Below are 16,320 nucleotides of genomic sequence, written 5' to 3' on the forward strand. Positions count from 1 at the left end.
GAATTAACTATACAGATATTAATTAGCATTATGGGAAGAGGGTGAGGCGAAAGGATGGAGTATAAGGGGGTGAGATAGAAAGCACTGTGGTTGGATCGAGTGTCAGTTATCTACTGCTCTAACTGATAATTCCTTGCAGAAAAATGAGAAAATCTAGCTTTTCCGACAGAATAAAAAAAAACGTATTTCCATCCAAATGACCATTAACATGTTGATACGCATCAGTTGGCACGCGACCGCGGACCATATACAGAATTATATTTTTTTAACTGATTTCAAAATTTTCTGTTTTCAACAAAATTCATTCTTTCGTTCGGGTATTTTTTTACTATTATTAATAACGATGGCGATGACATTGAAATGTATATGAAGAAATTATTAGTATTCCAATCTATCATATTGGATATCGTTGGGTTGGTGTAAGAAATCCAAATCGGTAAATGATGAGTGGATGCATGGCAAAAAGACCCAATTCTTTGGCTCTTTTTCTCCTCTCCTAAAATCCTTTATCATCTTGATAATAGAAAAGTGTTTCAACACAAGACTCTCTGTAATTCATTAAAATGTTAAAAATAATGTGTGAAAATCAAAGTATAATCAAACTGGAAGGAATTTCTTGATAATACAGGGCCTTTGGAATATTTCTTTAACAGGGGGTGCTGGTTTGAATTTGACAAGCAAAAAAAAAGGTTTCGCTTCAAAATGAAGGTGATTTTGGTAACATTTCTGTTATTTAAACCCCCCATTCTACAGAGAACAAGACCACTGAAAGATCTTTGAAAGACCATTGATTCTGGTTGATCTTTCAGAGGTCTCTCAATGAACCTACAAGGGTCTTTGAGGTCTAACACAAGTCCTGACCAATCTTTCAGTGGCCTTCATGGGCTCCAAAACCTTTTGAAACGGTTCAAAACAGTATGATGGTCTTTCGATGAACTTTCAAAGGTCTTAATAGTCTTTCAATGATCTTTCGGCAGTCTCTCAAAATTTTTGCGAAGATCACTGTAAGACTCATAAGAGATCATTGAAAGATCATTGAAAGACCAGGCAAAGTCCATGGAAAGAATTCTGAAAGATCACTTTTTGCATAAAAGATCTCTGAAAGACCATTGAAAGATCTCTATAGGACTATTCTAAGACCAGTATTAGACAAAAAATATCCGTCTTTCAGGGTTCTTTGAGGGGTCTTTCTGAGCTATCCTACAGAGATGACAAATATGAGTGATCTTGAAGACCGCTGTAAGACCTCACCAATTTTAAGTCAGTCTTTCAGTGGTCTCCGTTCCGTGGAATGGGGGCCTTATACATACCCTTACCACATTTCCAGGGGTGCTGCCTATGGTAAATAACACAGCATTGCACAGATAGCACCCCCAAGTAAATCTTCCTTGGGCTATGATGTGACGTTTATCCATTTAATAACGGAATCATAAACTCCATCATCATGGACAATGATTTTGATATCATACACTCTAAATTACAGGGATTTAAAATAAGTCCAGCTGGACTGTAGTTAGGGACCAGTCAATTTCTGGATTTAGTTTTAGTCCTAAAGACTTAAATTTAAATCTAAAATGATTTAAATTTAAAACTTTCGAGATTGAAAAATGAATCTTATGGATTCAAACTAAATCCGGAATTCGATTGGTCCCTAACTACAGTCCATGTGGACTTAATTTAAATCCCTGTAATTTAGAGTGTAGTTTACCGGCTATTTCCTGTATAGAGCTTTAAACAATAGTTGCCTCTAGATGGCGCCATTTCAGTAAGAATCAAGTTTGTTGTGTGTGCGTGGAAGTCTTCTATAAAATGAAAACAGCACCTTGGATATATTTGATTATTTGGCTGAGGTAACTTCTGAATCCAATTTAGCTTTCAAATTGAAAAAAAAATCCATTCATCAAAATCAGTTTCAGCTTTCAAATAAATATTTTTCCCATTCATCAAAATTCATTTCAGCTTTCATATTAAGAAATAAATCATCCACTTTTTTCCATTCATCAGAATCAAATGTATCTTTCAAGCAGAAAAACACCATCCAGTCTTTTCCATCCATCAAAACAAAAATCAACTCCAGACTTTTACTTCAGAAACACCAACAGTACTTTTTTCATAATTCAGTGGTTTTATTACACAGTACTTCAACAATATATTAATCTTCATCAATCATAATTTCACAAGCCTAGCATATCACTAGTATATCCATCATAAAGATCAACTAATGACATCGCAAACAGCTACATGTTCTCTCGGTAAAACCCAATCGAAATACTGTTACACATCGTTTTACATCAGACCTTATTAGCACCTCAAGGGGTATTTGAAATAAAGTCATCATTGGTGATGTGTAAAAAGAAATCGATTTGAGTACAGACAGGAACATGTACCTGCAGCAAGATCAAAGTGATGGAATACAAATATCAAAACATCAAGTAAAAAAATAATCTCACTTTTCAATGAGTAGAGCATTCTCTGAGAGTATTTGTTTTAATGAAAAATTATGCAACAATGCAAAGAGAACTGATCAAGGAAGCATATTTGTAAAACAAAACCAGCATGAATTCACAATACAATGCAAACGGAATTAACATAGAGGTCAATGATACATTCATTCACTGACTGTCCAAAATTGAGGCTTGGCCCTCTATTCATTTGTAGCATTGATGCATTTGTTTTAACATTGGTTTTATCATACACAAAATTATCACAGAAAGAGGATACGCATTCAATTTGTTGTGAAAAGAAATAATTGTCATACTTTTTTTATGTTATAAACAGATGTGGTTGGGAAATCATTGGTTAAATAGGAAGAAAATACCCTGGTAATCTCAATTGGTTTATAGTGAATTTCAAACTCAATAAAACTCTAACGTTCTAGTATTACAGAGATCTGAGGCCTGTTACACAAACCTTAGCAATGATCACAGAACCTTTTTTTTATGATTGATTGCACTGGCTACAATGTACAATCAATTGTGAAAATCGTGCGTACGATCAATCACCAACTTTTGTGTTACGGGGCCCAGGGGTCATTGTAGAATAATTTTGGTATTTTGTAAGAAGGACCAAGGTGGTGTTGCAAGAGATAAGCTTGCAATTGATTGCAAATCAATTCTGTTATGAGAAGCAAACCATGGGCCATTTCATAGAGCTATTCGTTAAGGCCAGTCACATTGTTCCGTGCAAGCCTTGCGTGTAACTTGCGGGTAACTGTTTTTGCTAACCGCAGGTTGGCCGCATTGACAGTATCACGCACGCAACTCACATGCAGAATCGCACCCAAGTCTGATGTGTACGCAGAAAAGTTTTGAACATGTTCAGAACATTTTTGCGGGTGAGTTGCGGGCAATCACCCACAAGGCTTGCACGGAACGATGTGACAGGGCCTTTAGTTACAAATTTATTAGAGCTTGTTGATCCTTTCTTGAGGTATTTGAGATACCCCTGTCTAACATAATGGGAGTGTGTTGGCCTGAATCAAATTTACCTTGAAAAAAAATACTGAAATTCCAATAACAAGATTGCTAACAACAAAGATATTGATAGACAAAGGTCAGATTCAACATACGCTGATGGGAATACAAACAATCGAGAGAGCCAGGGGACCAATTCATAAAGCTAAAGCACATTGTTTTTTATTGATGGTGATTTAATTTGTGAGAAAGGATCACCGGTTAACATGAAGTCATTCGTAACTTACGAACAGCTTTATAAAACACCCACCTAATCCACCAGAATAAACCACCAGTCGTGCATAACTTACAAACAGCTTTATGAAATGACCTCCTGTGAGTGATTGGCAAGTGTAAGTTTGACTGCATGTCACACTCAATTGCAATGGGAGGAAATTCATAATGTAGATTTAGATTTAAATGATACGTAAAAAAGGCAGTTTTTAGAAAAACATGGACTTGATAATACCTCATAAATCAACAGAAGGAGTTCCAAAACTGGATCCAAATTTGACAATATTACTTATTTGATACATTTATTACATATCTGTATCTCCTGTCATATGCTTAATAAGATATCAAAGAATTATAATTTTGGAAGAATTACAACTTTGGTGACACGTTGTCGGCAGAAGGAGCAATTTTCTTAACTGCCTCAAGCACCTCGTCATTCGAGACATGATCGCTAAAATCCTTATTTCGATACTCCAAAAGAACGCCCTGATCACTGGGCCCTATCACGAAGACACCCCCAAGTGTGAGGCCGTGACCTTAACAAGAGAAATGGAAGATACAAATACAAACAGGGAGTGTGAGAAATGGGGATCTCACACTTGCTCCGACAGAAATGTTCAACAACTGTCTCTATTTCTTAAAATACAAAGGTCCCTATTCTTAAGTAGGGTTTTATTTGAGCTCTAGTCTAAAGTTGTGGTTTAACTATGGATAGCCAGTTGAACTCTAGTCTATAATTGTGGTGTAACTATGGATAGCCAATTGAACTATAGTCTAAAGTTGTGGTTTAACTATGGATAGCCAATTGAACTATATTCTATAGTTGTCATTTAACTATGGATAGCTAATTGAACTATAGTCTATAGTTGTCATTTAACTATGAGTAGCCAATCGTGACAATCATCTATAAAAGAAGAGGTTCAACTTTCCTACATATGTGGGGTTAAATTCATTCATAATTGCCTATGAATGACAACGAAAATCATTTTTGTCACCATAAAGCATGATCAAAGAGCATAATAATAAACATGAGTAACATACAGAGTAAATAAAATTTCTGACATTTTGGGGATTTCAATAATTTTAGTAATGAGTTGAACCATCATCTTAAGTTAAACTGGATTTCAGAATATGGACCAAACAGGGCATTCTGATAATTAAAACTAGGTTTAGCTCTATACTTGACAAGAATTTCAGGGCCCCCTCTTACAAAGAATTACGATTGATCCAATCAACCACAACTATGGAAAGCCAGCAACGTCAACATTTAAAATACATGTTTGTACAAAATATTTTCTAGATATTGATATTCATAGTCACTGTTTTCTTGACAAACCAGTATGCTTCTCTTTGTTTTCAAGGGACATTGTGCCAATTTCCTAAAGAAAAAATTATGACATTGATGGATTTCCATATACTTGAGATCGATTGGATCAATTGTAACTTTTTGTAAGACTAGGCCCAGGATTCCCTGCAATCTCTGTGCTCCACAACTTGCTGCTTTACAGCTCATGATTGTAGTCTTTCTGCAACAGACCCATTCCCATTAGACATTAAAGCCAAACAGTGGATGGCACACAGGCTAATATTGCTATGGTGGATTCGGGGGGGGGGGGGGACATCCAAATCTCCCCCTCCCCCTTTTTGAGACCAATAGTCAATATTTTAGTGTAATATGCCTTTCTTACACCATTGTGCCCCCCCCCCTTTTGAAAGTTATAGCATATATTTTCAATACAGCGAGGACCTTTTTTTCTCAGGATGTCCCCCCCTCCCTTTTTGGAAAATCCTGGATCCGTCCCTGCTGGTAGACCAAGTGGAAATTCAAAGAAGGAAAATATTGAGACTTACCCTTATAATCCATTGGAATACCTTGCTTTTTGTTCTCCCTGGCTTTGAGTATATTTGAGATACGAAGGAGACCGAAAATACTCATGTTTCGTTTTTCCTCTCCATAGAATCTCAGCTAATCAGCAGAATAAAAATCAAAGAAGAAATGAGGAGGATCAATATTAAGAGGCAGTTTAAAAAAAAACTACCCCCTCAACAAACAATCAAATATACTTGAGCACAAATTTAACTCTGATCTACTCTGAGACAATATTTAAAACTTTAAAGAATGAAACCACTGGAACAAGATAGCTTGTGTGAAAACAGAAAAATCAAAGAAACAGATCAACAAAAGTTTGAGAAAAATCGGACAAATAATAAGAAAGTTATGAGCATTTGAATATTGCGATCACTAATGCTATGGAGATAGCAAATTGGCAATGCGACAAAGATATGTTTGCTTAGTGATTGCAATATTCAAATGCTCATAACTTTCTCACTATTTGTCCGATTTTTCTCAAACTTTCTTTATTCTTATTCTTTGATTTTTCTGTTTCTACACAAGCCTCTTTGTTCCAAAGGTTTCATTCCCCTTTAAAGTGAAATTTTTGATTTTTTACACAAAGCGAAACTGAACAAACCCCAAACAAGGAAACGTCAAACGAAATTGGATACAAAATTTATAATGTTAAAGTATTTTTGACAATTTTTAAGATAGATTTTATTCTCAGAAACAATTCTACACATTAATCATATCTAATGAGCAAGCTCAATGTGTTACCTCCATAATTTTTATATCAATATTCATACTATATGAAATTACAATTGTTCAAATTTTCTTCTCCAATGAATTACTCCCCAATTCCTTACTCACCTCTTTATCAAGGAAGACTTCTCCAGAAAAGAAGGGCAAGAAATCTTTGAAGCCGCCTGGTTCCAGGAGGACGGCGTAGAGTGGGACACCTCGGGCATCCAGCTCTGGCTTCAGAGAGGACAGCTCTTGAGCTTCCTAGATTACAAAGACAAAGAAAGTAAAAAATTCAATGTGATTGCCAAAGACCTGGGCCCCGTCTTACAAAGAGTTACCATTGATCCAATCAATCATAACTCTATGGAAATCCATCAGTGTCAAATTTTTTTCTACAGGAAACTTGAAAAATGTCCTTTGTAAACAAAGGACAACACACCTTAATGTTAAGAAATCAATGACTTCATGGATATACTTTCATATCTAGAAATTTTTTTAACATGCATTTCATATGTTGACTTTGCTGGCCGTCCACAATTGTGATTGATCGGATCAATCACAACTCTTTGTGAGAAGGGCCCCTAGTATGCCTCAGACATCAAGCACTAGTTTTAGGAAGAAGAGGTGCATTTTTATCAATTTTTCCTGGAACCTAATAATTTTTTTTTACACCATTAAACTCATACATGTATATAAAATTCACTCACAGCATACAAAATACAAAAGTATTATAAATTTGATTTATGAATATCGGAGGGAAAGTATCGAATTTATTAAAAGCAGCATATAGGCCTTGACATTAAAGAAAATAAAAAGGTGTCAATGTGGAGGGAAGGAGGGGTAGGTGTCTAAAGAAAAATTGCTATGGAAGGATAGATTACTCTAGATACTACACACTCATTTCTTCTTGGATAACTGGCTGTATACAGACCTCAACAACAACAAATGTTGATATTTTATCATTAATAATTCATCCACCAATTCTATAAATTCTTTTAAAGAGGTTACCAATTGGCCAAACATTTATTTCAACAAAGTATCTTCTAGTATTCCTTCCTTTTTGTTTATTTTTGTTTTCTTTTTTTGTTTATTTTATAGATTATAACTTTTTATGTTAATTTTCATTTGTATTCATATAAAATATTATGTTTACGTTCTATTTTATGTTTGTAAAGGGGAGGGCTTCGTTGAAAAGCAGTTTTATAACCGAACCGAACTACCCTCCACCTTGTTTTATCATTTGTTATAAATAAAACATGAATGAATAAATATATAATTGAAATTGAATTGAATTGGTATGGTTTATTGAAACAAATATCAAACAGGCAATAATAAATGGGGATTTAGTTCTAGGTTACCAACAGCAGCCAACGCAACGTTCCCCAGAATAGAGGAAACATTAATTTTAAGTACTTCATCCGGATCTGGATGTGTACAGTGCAGGACTGTTTTGGTATAGCACACCGGGTGAGAGAGAGGGCTTATGGAGATTAGCAGTACTGGAGGTGGTCTTCAACTGCTGCCTTGAAGGTTGCGACTGTCTGTGAAGTTGCTCTGGTGGCTGGAAGATGGTTCCAGCCCACCGTTGTTTGTACAAAAAATGAGTTCGTCTATTGATCAGTATTGAAATTCTCAAGTGCAAAACGGTTTTGGACTTGCCTTTCAGCTAGGTATTTGACTCAAACCCAGCAAATTTCTTTACTTTTATTTGCCTCTTTTGTCTTGTAGGTCTTAAGAAATTTTTCAAAGAGAGGGTTGGTACCAAGGTTTGTGTCCTATTTACCTCTCTGCACAAAGATCATCCAGGCCTTCGAACAGCCAGAACCACTGCCCCCGTCTCCTTCCAGAGATCCTTTGCCTTGAATGTTCTAAGAGCCTCATCCATCATGCTGATCTTGGACTGGAGCTTCGTCTCCCCCAGGAGCTGCAAGGTGGCTCCTGCAAGGTAAGCCTCGGTAGTTGCTGCCCCACCCTTGGGCAACCAGAAGTCCATATTGGCAACGATCAGCCCTCCTACCGCTGCTGCAGCTGCTCCCCAAAGCAGCGCCATGCCAAGTCTTGAGATTAAAGAAACAAGAAGATTGTCAAAAGAGCACACAAATATGTAGGCCTACTGCTGTACAATGTGCAATAATTGGTTATCATTGGATTTCAGTAACAAGTTTATAAGACTTCTTCATAAAATTGCAAAATCACAAACTGAACAAAAAAATTCAGAAGGAAACTAGATTTTAATTCGTCATGCGGACAAATTAGGTGGTCTGTCGTAGAAAGATAAATACTAGTCAATAAACATACATAATTATTCTAACAAATGAGTAGATATAAGATTGAAAGATAAATAGACAGTCAGATAGACATTGATTATCCGATATATGACCAAATTAAGAATTTTACAAAATGGCGGGTAGATGACGTCATCATGACCAGATGACCTTTAAAAGCATAGGGCTTCTCTATGATAGACTTTATAAATGATGAAAAATTCAGCAAAATTGATACAGCCGATTCGAAGAAAAGTTGGCGACAAACATAGGTGCCAAAAATAAACAAAGAAAATTCTGACGAAATTAAGAGGTGATCTGTCAAACACAGGCCACCTAATAAAGGCTGGACTTCCTCATAGCATTGTAAAGGCAGAAACTGATCAACCAATTTCAGAAAGAAAGAGATGCTGGACAACCTCATAACATTTCAAAGTCACAAACTAATTGACCAAATTAAGAAGGAAATAAACTCCGGACACCCTCATAACATTTCAAACACTGGATGTACTCATGGAGCCACATTTTTTTTATAAAACCCCTTAAATCTTGCATTAGAATGGTGAGTGGTGGTTTAAAAAAATATAATATTCAATGGTTAAGTGCAATTTCTTGTCTTAAACTCAATTCAATTTATTTAATTGAGAAACAAAATTTATGTTCCTGCTTTTGTCTACTTTTCCTCCTCCTTTTCTTTCACTTATCACTACTTACTACCCATTCATCCTTATCAGATTTATCACACTCCCCTCAATCCCTTTTCTCCTCTATCTTTATTCTTTCTGTCCTTCCCTCCTTCTTAACCCCATTATTTTCCTCCTCTTTGCATTCATCTGCATCACCCCTCCACTCTTCCTCCTCCTCCCCCTTGTTTCTCATCACTTCAATTTTTCTCTCCTCCTCACCCAGCATTCGGTAAGAGTTCCATATGCAACCCCCACTAACATTGAAAATAAAACATGGAGAAGGTTCAGAATAATATAACTAACCTAGTAACCATAATATAGAACATACATGTATATCGTGGGGGAGTGGAAATACATGTATACCAAAATATGGCTTTATTCCGTCAAATTTCGAGCAGGCTCGAATGCGTGTAATTGTCCATAGACATCGGTTTATTTAGTCAGTAAAGGGTCTGTGAGTCAAGACTAGTCGAACTATCAGCTGATAACTGGGTGTTGTGGCATGCGCCTGTAATCCAAGCTGTGGGGAAAGTTACAAATTGATGCAGAGGTTCGAAGTTCGAGCCCTGATCACGTCTTTCGGATGGTGACGTTAAAGGTCGGTCCCAGACGTAAATAATCATATCTGATTGATACACGTCTGACAAAACTCAAACACACACACACATGATAATCGTTAAAATACCCCTTCCGGTATCTGCGCTTCTCGCTAGCATAGCAGGAAAGGTCTTGATTGCAGATAAATCGAGTCCCCAAAAAGGTAAGCAAGAGTAAAAAAATGATGGAAAAAAACTGAAATGAACAAACCGGAAGTCTCAACAATCTTTTGTTATTTCTATGGGGGGTGCATATGGAACTCTTTCCCAGCATTCCAGGCTTCTCCTTCACCATAATATTCATCTTCATCGCTAATCATGTACACATTGAAATAATGTAGATTAATTCAAGTGGGCAAACGCATAATTCAAGTTTAATTAAACTCTTCAATGCAAATGCTGTCAAACTCAATGATTGCATGCTGCACATGGAATGATCAGTAATCCAGTAATAGTATCCATATCGATGACCCTAGCCACCCTGATATTTGACTTTGCCTGCAGACATACTTACAAATTGAAAATTCCTATAATTTGAATACATGTGAAATTGTACACATGATAAACATGCTCCAAGGCAAACAGAATACTTGGTTTCCTGAGAAGGAACTTGCATTCTTGTCCATCACATGTCAAGGAAATGTCGTACAAGACAATGGTCAGACCAATACTTGACTATTGTTCATCAGTATGGGATCCGCATACTCAAACACTCATCAATAAATTAGAGCAAATCCAGAATAGGGCAGTTCGTTTTATCACCGGAAAGTATGAAAGAAAATGTAGTGTAACTGATATGAAGAAGACACTCAAAATAGAGTCTCTCCAACAGAGACGGAAAGCAAACCGAATGTCAATCTTCCAGCAGGCATTGTCGGGCCAGCTCGCCGTGCCGCTGCGATCCACCCTGCGCCCGGCCCAAAGGAACCTGCGTAATACCTCAACCACAAATAGCTTTATTCCGATTGCAACTAACAAAAACTGCTATAAGTTTTCTTTTATACCACGTTCTGTTGTTGACTGGAACAACTTGCCAAACTCAATCAAATCAATTCTCGACAAAGACAAATTCAAAGTAACAATCCAGAAGTACCTAAACCAAAATTAATACTAAGCATCGCCTCTCACCTCCGCGTAACGACCATCAGCGCACCCTAACCCTGCCCGTTTGACCCCTTTTAGGGGAGTTGGGCAGTATCCTGGAAGTAAGTACCGTACGCTGCCCAATTCTCGCTCACCCTCACAAGCGCGATGCGCACGCTGCTTATTTTGATTATCATTTTAAATTCGTCCCAAATTCCTTATTGTTTTGTATACTCGCATAATTAAGCACCCAAGAGGAGACCATTACATGAAAAAACAAGGTGTGGAAAAATAAAATTAATCCCTTCATAAATCATCGTGAAATACTGCGTTAAAGTGTAAAGTAACCCGATAACTGTTTGAACTTCGATCAATTGCACCGAAACTGCACCAGATTAAGTTTTTTTTCAATCACTTTAAAACTCCTAAAAACACGTGAAAATTTTTATATTTTTATATGATGAATGAGAATGTGTGAGTCGCAGGTGAGAGAGGTCCTAGATATGTCAACATGACAAATTCTAAGGAATGAATATTTGCTGTGTGAATGAATTAGCGAGGGCATACCTTGAGATATAAGCCTGCCCTAACTCCGCTCACCCTGATTGTATATGATAATCATGATTAGAGTATAGGGCCTATATAAACGGAATCGTCATATTTTTCAAGTAGAAATTTCTTTAGAATCTGATATTTTTGTGTCATTTCCTTTATTTTGAGGGTGCTGAACCAATCCGCTTGTTGCCAGTTTTATACATGCCTCCTTCCGCCGTTAATTGCCATGGCAACGGATTAATATGTTTAAAAAATAACATATTGAGCCTATATGGTATATTCCCTGTCAAGATTTAAATGGTCCAATCATCATTCTTAGCCTTCCAAAATAAATTTCTAGATACATGCCTATCAAGTCATCACAGTGTTAGTTGCAAAAGATCCATTGCCATGGTAACGTCTTATCTTTCTCGCAGAAATATACAATTGTCTTAATGTCTGCAGAGACAGGGCGCCGCTTTTTCCGACGTCGACGCGAGGGCGGCGTCGTAAACATTGAAATCTCAAAACAGGATAAGGTTTTCAAATTCATAAGTTTGTAGTAGGCCTATTGATTTCTATAGCTATCATGAAACTTAGAAATAAGGGAGTCAGTGAAAATCCTATAGTGATCGATCGAGTTCCGGTCATGCCACGGTCAAAGGTAATTTAAGGTCAATGAACTTTGGCCCTATACGTTAGGGGCATTTATTGAATTGTCATAGTGGGAAAAGATGAATGGTGGAAAATGCCAAAATCTACATTCGACCAACTCATTTAAATTAAATTTCGAACACAACAGAGTGTTCTGCATGGATAAGTTCATTTGAATGCATGGTAATGGTAAGTTGCCATGGTAACACCTGATTACTCTACTAATTCAACTCGTGAATCTATTATGAGATGAATGTAGGAATGTCTGAATTTATTTCAGGTCATAATTCAGTATAGGCCTAGCTAGGGCAGATTATAACTGCATATACGTGAATAATAAAGTAAGTCTTAAAAAAAAGATCGAGTTTCATATAAATTCAGTCATGAACAAAATTCACAACGAGAGTATTATATTCAGAGAAAAAACGAGACATTTTAGCACTTTTGTAATGATGTTTTAACTTCCAAACCGAGAATGACTTGAAAACAAGACATGAATAATGAAACAAACGCGCGGGCAATGCGGGCGCGAAGCGCGAGTTGAATAGTTATTTTGTTCTAAATGAAATGTATTTGTCGGTCCCCCAACTTTCATTTTCGTCTTGTCTTCTTCCTTTTATTTTCCTTCCTATTATTTTTTTTTTCATTTTATTATTTTCCTATTCCGGCCTCGATTGATATCCCTTCCGTTGTTGTCTTTTTGCCACGCGGCCATTTTGTCTTCTTTATACTCTTACATTTTCCTCTCTCACTTCTCCTTCAATTTTTTTCTCCCCCTCTCTCTTCCGCTTTTCCTTTAGCTGAGGGTGACGGCAAATAAAAGCCCCTCGGTCGTCAACGATTTATCATGGGCCAGGCAGATAAGCTGACGTTTACAGAAATGTTGAATGATAATCAAAAGAATTTGTCAATTATTTCAACTGTTCACCAGAGGTATATTGTAATCATTGCCCGGGCCCAAAGTGTTTTGGAAAAGGTTTTACAAAAATTCTCTTGCTCTATAACGAATCGTAGGGTCATCAATGCTAAAAAAATGAGACTTCGATGTATATCAATTTCAACTCTTATTAAAGACTGCATACCGACGTACAAACAACTTAGAGACATTAGGGATAGTTTTGTTAATTTGTTTTGTTCGGGCTGAAGCCCCTCCCTGGTTCCGCGGCCCCTGCAAGTCTAAAAGGCTATATTATCGATCGTTATGCTGTTTTTATGTGGCCTATTCATATTTTGATGATTATGATTACTTACTCTGAGTATGAAATTTAGGGATAATTTAATTGGAATTAAACAAGGATTTGATACAGGTGACATCAAATAGAAGTTCGGCCTTTGTGATAGCTTATGAGCCTAATGATACGTATATTTCATGTTATATGCCCATTATCTGTAGGCCTATTTGATTCATATAAATAAAATAAGAATTTAAATGAATGTAAGATAAAGTTTCCCGCTAATAGGCCTATATATAGAAGCCAACTCGGTCAGTAGTTTCCTGATTGATTTGAATAGATGAAACTTTGTCATATTTCCGGAGATTTCCTTTTTTTTATTGAAATTGACCAATATATTTTGAACAAATCGAATTTTCGAGAGTGTCTTTTTCTCTCTCCGATTATCTACATTGACGGCCGGGAGTTCGAATGTGAACTTAAACCAGCGAGTTGATTAATATTTATTGTTGTTTTTCCAGATGAGCTTTTTTAAATGAAAGTCAGTATTAGGGAAATCCCCCCCATATATATTTATTATCGGACTTAAGTGTTAAAGGTTTATTCACATAAACATTTCACACTTTCAAAAAAAATCAACAATTCAATTCAAACAATAATATTATACAATAAAAGTTTTCATAGATAAGCAAAATATCGTAAAAATATAATACAATATAAAAAAGTACTAAATGTATTCTTGTAATTGGTTCTAAAATAATGACAAAGAAAGAAAATAAGAGTTGTGGATATGAGGGAGATAAACGTAAAAGCAAAGCTTGTTGGTTGAAGACTCCAAATTGAGAATATGCAGTGAGAGTCCCATAAAATATCAATATCACAAGAAAAAGTAGGGAAATAATTATAAAAAAAAGAGTAAACGAAAAGTAAACAAAAAAGGGGGATACACGAATACATACTTGTAAATAATGAGTCAATAGACAGTGTAAAAGCAACAAAGTGGAATTAGAACCTGAAGGAGAATGCAAATAATAATTATTTCTAATAGTAAAATATAATAATGGAAATCAATGGTTAATAGCATCAGGGGGCAATGAACGGAAGGGACGAAATGCCAGGGGGACTCAAGTTGATTTCTTTGAATGGTGAATGTGCTAAAAGAGCTTTATAGCGTTTGATTTATAAGATGTAAATTATCAATAATGATATTTTAAGTTAAGTTAACTTGACTATATTCTATTATATATATTGTTCTTTAAAGCTCTTTGTTTATGCTGACTCTTTTTATCCGCTTCCGATTTCATGTAAGAACTGGACAGGGTCAAATGGTCTTTATTGACTACAATAATTTATTTGATCCTGTCAGTCCAGTGGGTGCTCAATCTATACTCTGATATATAGCCTACAATTATGTTCCACTGAATTTCATATACTTTTCATTTCCGAAATAAATAGATAGATAATAATTATACACTCATAAAATTCATGACGGTTAGAATCATATTCATATAATTAGACAATTTGTAATCGGTGAAAAAATTGTCGGGAAAGGTTTTTTTTAAATATATTTTATAAAAAAAATACGGAATATAGTTTGAAGGATAAAAAAAAATGATATAGGCGTAGATCAGTAACAAAAGCAACAAAAACCCTAAAAATAATTGCACTTGGTGAAAGGAACATTTTATATAGTGTATTGTACTATAAAACTTGTCAACAATATATTCAATCACAACAAATTTACACACTTTTTCACTCAGAAGTGCAAGTAAAAAAGGTAGAAAAAAGAATAAGTCAGGCCTTATATACATGTATGAATGCGCGCGCTAAGTGAGCGGGGTTAGGGCAGTGGTGAGCGGCAATGGGGCAGGCGCAAGGGGTGACAAGAACGGCGAATTACACAGCGGTGCTTGGAAGACATATAATTATTATCATATGAAACGATTTTCCAGTATTTTTTCTTTCAGATGACATATATAAGTAAGGGTATCGTAGCTAATTGAATGAAACGAAAAGGAAAATACGTAAACTGAGCGACGATTGGGCAGCGTACGGTACGTAAACAAATGATTTGTTGAACTTGGCTTTCCATACTCCTCAACGCAGAGACGCCACGCACATGCCTGAAGCGAGTAACGGAACAGCGATTGAGATTTGCCCGACTCTGCTGGCCTAGCCTGCATGCTCGAGCCGACTGCCTTCACTCGGGATGGAAGCTTGAGTCTGCAACTTTCTTTCAACTTTGATGCAGATGGTCGCACTGTAACTTTAAGTTTGAGCAGTCCCGCGAAACTCATAAAATCCAGAGTAGAAATTCTGATCCGAAAAATGATGAACATTGGCTTACCTTTCAGAGTTCCCCTCGCAGTTGTACTTATTGTTTTTTTTTCAAAGAATTTTCAACCATACACTGCGAAAGCTCTCCCACCACAATTGGATGTATGAGAAGCCTAACTTATGGCAATAGTTTAGTTTAGTTTAGTTTACTCCAACGATGTTGTAGGACGAAGCCTGTTCATCGATCAAAGTAGAAATGTCTGGCTTTTAATTGTTTTTTTTTAATAAAAAAAATCCCACAACTGCAAAAACTTATCAAAGTTCATTAAGTTTGGCACTATTTTCTTATCAAAGCGTAATGGCACAAAAAAGGATTAAGTAAAAAAAATCTACGGTATATGGTGTAAAATCGTGAGAGAATGTTAATTAAAGCCTTAAAGCAGATGATATTAATATGTTTAACTGAAACAGCGAAACAATGATGTTGATTTTCATTTGGTAATTAGCTATTACTTTCCTAAAGAATTCCCTGAAATAAGCCACTTCCCTTATCCTTTCCTGGATAAAATCAGACATTTCCTGATATATAGGCCTATATTCACTATAAGTGAAAACACATTTGACATGCACAGTCATTTTATTAATTTTTTTCTATCATCTGTTTTCTATGGAAGCTTAAAAGTGCCACCGAGATGTTGAGATAATTATCTTGGGAAGTCGATATCTTGATAGCAAAAGATCAGATGACGAGATCCTGGAACTCATCATGTCGACATCTTTTAGAATCGGA

General features: G+C 36.0%; 1 protein-coding gene across 2 annotated transcripts; it reads right to left on the reverse strand.

Moving 5' to 3' along the window:
- Positions 1–4,002: 4,002 nt before the first annotated feature.
- Positions 4,003–15,708, reverse strand: LOC121431949 (peroxiredoxin-like 2A). Of its 2 annotated transcripts, none has more exons than XM_041629743.1 (5): positions 15,601–15,708; positions 8,048–8,321; positions 6,391–6,525; positions 5,559–5,652; positions 4,003–4,222 (listed from the first exon to the last, which is right to left on the reverse strand). In XM_041629743.1, exons 2-5 carry the CDS (start codon positions 8,312–8,314, stop codon positions 4,056–4,058), a joined length of 663 nt encoding a protein of 220 aa, XP_041485677.1. In that variant the 5' UTR covers positions 8,315–8,321; positions 15,601–15,708; the 3' UTR covers positions 4,003–4,055. The 2 variants fall into 2 exon arrangements, with proteins under 2 accessions (XP_041485677.1, XP_041485676.1); XM_041629742.1 differs by having other exon boundaries at positions 5,538–5,652.
- Between the last annotated feature and the right edge of the window lie 612 nt (positions 15,709–16,320).

This window comes from Lytechinus variegatus, chromosome 18 (genome assembly GCF_018143015.1).
Source record: "Lytechinus variegatus isolate NC3 chromosome 18, Lvar_3.0, whole genome shotgun sequence".
In the NCBI taxonomy this organism is placed as follows: Eukaryota; Metazoa; Echinodermata; class Echinoidea; order Temnopleuroida; family Toxopneustidae; genus Lytechinus; species Lytechinus variegatus.